Source organism: Boleophthalmus pectinirostris, unplaced genomic scaffold (assembly GCF_026225935.1).
Source record: "Boleophthalmus pectinirostris isolate CB_2022bp ecotype Guang Dong unplaced genomic scaffold, ASM2622593v1 HiC_scaffold_6, whole genome shotgun sequence".
Lineage (NCBI taxonomy): Eukaryota > Metazoa > Chordata > Actinopteri > Gobiiformes > Gobiidae > Boleophthalmus > Boleophthalmus pectinirostris.
The window spans coordinates 2,075,300-2,080,019 of record NW_026571447.1 but is presented as its reverse complement, the minus strand read 5'-3'; the positions used below and the strand labels follow the sequence as shown (position 1 = coordinate 2,080,019).

The window sequence follows — 4,720 nt, the reverse complement described above, 5'->3', positions numbered from 1 at the left end:
TTGTGTGTATGGGCCCCTGTCTTTTTATACTGAAGAAGTTGAGGACACTAAAAACCTCTGGACCACAGAGGCTCCCACCTTTTTCAGACTGAAACCTCAGCATGAATATACAGCTGGGATTCCACTGTAAGACTGTGACACATTTAAATTCAAGTTAAATGACATGGATTTGAAAGGTTTACTGTTTCATATTTCATTTAATTTCACAATTTTCAGTTTTAATGTACATATAAAAATGAAAAAAAATAAAATAGTATTATCTTCGAATCATCTCGCTGTTCCCTGCAGAGGTTTAAACCAGACTGAACTGTTCACTGAACTGGAGCATGAAGTGTATATGTCTGTGCTGAGCGGGGGACAGGTTGTTGGGGGACAGGTTGGCGGGGGACAGGTTGGGGGGACAGGTTGGGGGGACAGGTTGGCGGGGAACAGGTTGTTGGGGACAGGTTGGCGGGGACAGGTTGTTGGGGGGGACAGGTTGACAGGTTGTTGGGGACAGGTTGGCGGGGGACAGGTTTGGCGGGGGGGGGACAGGTTGGGGGGGACAGGTTGTTGGGGGGACAGGTTGTTGGGGGGACAGGTTGGTTGGGGACAGGTTGGTTGGGGGACAGGATGGTGGGGGACAGGTTGGCGGGGGACAGGTTGGCGGGGGGACAGGTTGTTGGGGGACAGGTTGGCGGGGGGGGACAGGTTGGTTGGGGGACAGGTTGGGGGACAGGTTTGGTTGGGGGACAGGTTGGCAGGTTGGGGGACAGGTTGGCGGGGGGACAGGTTGGTTGGGGGGACAGGTTGGCGGGTTGGGGACAGGTTGGTGGGGGGACAGGTTGTTGGGGGACAGGTTGTTGGGGGGACAGGTTGGTTGGGGGACAGGTTGGCGGGGGACAGGTTGGCGGGGACAGGTTGTTGGGGGACAGGTTGTTGGGGGACAGGTTGTTGGGGACAGGTTGTGGGGGACAGGTTGGGGGACAGGTTGGCGGGGACAGGTTGGTGGGGGACAGGTTGGTGGGGGACAGGTTGGGGGGACAGGTGGGGGGGACAGGTGGTGGGGGACAGGTTGGTGGGGGACAGGTTGTTGGGGGACAGGTTGGTTTGGGGGACAGGTTGGCGGGGGACAGGATGGTGGGGGACAGGTTGGGGGGACAGGTGGGGGGGGACAGGTTGGTGGGGGGACAGGTTGGGGGGACAGGTTGGGGGGGGACAGGTTGGTGGGGGACAGGGTTGTTGGGGGACAGGTTGGTGGGGGACAGGTTGTTGGGGGACAGGTTGGGGGACAGGTTGGCGGGGGACAGGTTGGCGGGGGACAGGTTGGTTGGGGGACAGGTTGGGGGGACAGGTTGTTGGGGGACAGGTTGGTTGGGGGACAGGTTGGTGGGGGACAGGTTGGTGGGGGACAGGTTGTTGGGGGACAGGTTGGTGGGGGACAGGTTGTTGGGGGACAGGTTGTTGGGGACAGGTTGGCGGGGACAGGTTGGCGGGGACAGGATGGCGGGGGACAGGATGGTGGGGGACAGGTGGTGGGGGACAGGTTGGTGGGGGACAGGTTGGTGGGGGACAGGTTGGCGGGGGGGGACAGGTTGGCGGGGACAGGTTGGCGGGGGGACAGGTTGGCGGGGACACAGGTTGGCGGGGACAGGTTGGTGGGGGACAGGTTGGGGGACACAGGTTGGACAGGTTGGCGGGGGACAGGTTGTTGGGGGACAGGTTGGGGGGGACAGGTTGGCGGGGGACAGGTTGTTGGGGGACAGGTTGGCGGGGGACAGGTTGGCGGGGGACAGGTTGTTGGGGGACAGGTTGGTGGGGGACAGGTTGGCGGGGGACAGGTTGGCGGGGGACAGGTTGGCGGGGGGGACAGGTTGTTGGCGGGGACAGGTTGGCGGGGGACAGGTTGTGGAGGACAGGTTGGAGGACAGGTTGTTGGGGGACAGGTTGTTGGGGGGACAGGTTGGCGGGGGACAGGTTGGCGGGGGACAGGTTGTTGGGGGACAGGTTGGTCCAGGGCTGCTGTGAGTCATTTGGGTGCCTTAAGCACAAATACTTTGTGGTGCCCCACCCGTCCAGAATGAACAATAATTGAAAATTGATCAGTGTGATTCACTTTATTTCCAAAACAAATACACCAACCATGAAAGTTAAAATAATAATTTATAAAAAAGGTTAATAAATAAATATCACCACCATTATTATAAACAAACCTGTGTGCAGCAGACTGAACACTGAACTGAACAAACACAGAACAAGTATAAACTTTTGTAAGTCATAACCTAACATTTCTGTGGTAAATAATGAACAAAAGTACAAACAACTGCACAATAAAATTTACACAAGCAAATTTAAATAAGAATTTGAAAATGAGCATTTCTCTGTGAAGACTCGATCTGCTGCATGTGCAGAGGTCTGCACACCGACGGACAGAGAGAGAGAGAGAGAGAGAGGGAAAGTAAGGGAGGAAGAGAGATAAAGAGGGAGGGACAGAGAAGGAGAGATTTGGGGGGTTGTGTTGGCTCTGGCTCTGGCTTCTCGTCTCTCTCCACACACTTTGAATGGACGAGAGTTTTCTGAGGATTGACAAGCCTGATTTTTGGTGGTGCCCCACAAACACTTGGTGCCTTACACACTGTGTGTAATGTGTGATGTGTATAATGTGTGTAATATGTGTATAATGTGTGTATATGTGTGTAAAATGTGTATAATGTGTGTAATGTGTGACGTGTGTATGTGTGTATTGTGTGTATTGTGTGTAATGTGTGATGTGTATAATGTGTGTAATATGTGTATAATGTGTGTAATGTGTGACGTGTGTAATGTGTGTGTGGAGCGAGGGCAGTGTGTCGGTGCATGTGTGTGGTGAGTGTGCTCCTGTCACATATTGGTCCATACTCTGGAGGTATTAGTGTGTGTATCGGGGCGTGTTGTTTCACTCTGGACCAGAGTCATATCACCACGTCATCATCACACACTCACACTCACACAGTGTGTATGTGTCATCTCAATATGTGTTATGACCCATGTGTTCTTCAAATGATCCTTTTACAGCATTTGATTAAAGTGAGAGTAACTTTGTGGAGGTGGCATGTCACCTGCAAGATTCCATGGAAACAGAAAGGTAAAGCCATACTTTGGAACATTCTCCATGGAGATAGATCAGTTTTATGCCATACTGTGGAATATTATAGAAAAAGGAACAACATTTCCATGGGAACAAGCAGGAGACTCTCCTCTATGGAAAATAATTAGTTTCATCAATTTTAAACGCTGTTGAATTTCTCACTTTGAAATTTTTTTACTCTGAAAAAACATGTTTAAATTATTTTTATTATGAATTTTTGTTTGCTGAAATTTTAAGTGTACATTTTCAGTGTATAAAATTCAATATAAAAAAAAAAATCACCTTTTTAATATTAAGCACAAATATTTTCATGTCTTCAAGTTCAACAGTCAAAATTCAGAGTGTAAAATTCACAGTGAAGAAAATTCACAGTAAAGATCCAGATGCCAAGGCAGAAGCAATCGATCCAAAGTGAGCCGATCTAACTTAGTAAGAAACAGGAGATGTTGCAGTGACACGAACTGATCGGTCAAAATTAGCCTCATCGAAACCTCATCTCTTTGATTTCTTAAGAGTAAACCCCGCCCACAGATGAGAACAGCCAATAGGAAACAGCTCCTGTCCTCCTCGCTCACATGATCGATTGCTTCTGCCTTGGCATCTTGTTTTTTTTGTTGTGAAATTTTTCACTGCGAATTTTACATTCTGAATTTTGACTGGTGAATTTGAAGGTTTGAAAATATCTGTGGTGATTTTTTGTTTATTTTGAATTGAAAGTAAACTTCAAATTTCAGCCACTAAAATTCTGAATAAAAATAATTCAAACATCCTTTTTCAGAGTTAAAAAATTCGTCGTATTTAAAATTCAAAATTTGATGGAACAAATTATCTTCCATACTCCTTCAAATCAAACAAGAGTTTTCTATAATCAGATTGTGTTAAAACAATGGCCCATATTGTATTCTTTATATTATATATATAGTATTATACTGAGATTGAGAAAACACTCTGTTCCACCTTATGAGGTCATGTGATAATACAGGTGCTTCACTGTGTTTTTAAATTCCATACACCTTCACTAGAATCATTTGGATCATTTCAGCCCTGCAATTTCTGTTGACCTAAAGGTAAAAGGAGCTGTTAAAAAGAGCTGTGTCATGAAACTATACCACTTCATGACATCACAAGGTGGAACAGAGCACGTTGAGCTTTGGAGATGTAGACAGACTAATAATAAAAGATTACTCAACATGTGAATGAAAGAAAACATAAGTGCAGGTGTGTAGTATCTCCCTCCGGTGTAAAAGTCGCAGATACACATTTGGAGCACAGACTAATCCTTCCTGATTACACTTGAGTCGTCTTTTTATGAATCAGGAAAAGTCATCCCTTCAGTGGGATTGACACATTCCTGCGTGATCCCGAGGCATGTCTCAATCTTAAAGTCTGAGCCCGTGATCCTGTTTATCACCAAACACCAGAGCGGCGGTCGGCTCCCCAAACAGACCTGAAATAGAGCCATGATTCAGCGGGTCACCTGAACGCGCCGCGCTCCGGTCAGCAGCCGTAAACCACTCTGCTAATGCGGGAGCGTGTGCTAATGTGTGTGTCATTCCCCATTTTGAGTTTCCTGACAAATCCAGGCTGATCTCTCTCTCTGCAGGTTTTACACAG

At 48.1% G+C, this 4,720-nt stretch overlaps 1 protein-coding gene across 1 annotated transcript; it reads right to left on the bottom strand.

The window, feature by feature from the left end:
* Positions 1-311: 311 nt before the first annotated feature.
* On the bottom strand, positions 312-2,012 carry LOC129411721 (uncharacterized). The gene has a single exon (XM_055163352.1). It carries the CDS (start codon positions 2,010-2,012, stop codon positions 312-314), a length of 1,701 nt encoding a protein of 566 aa, XP_055019327.1.
* Positions 2,013-4,720: the final 2,708 nt, after the last annotated feature.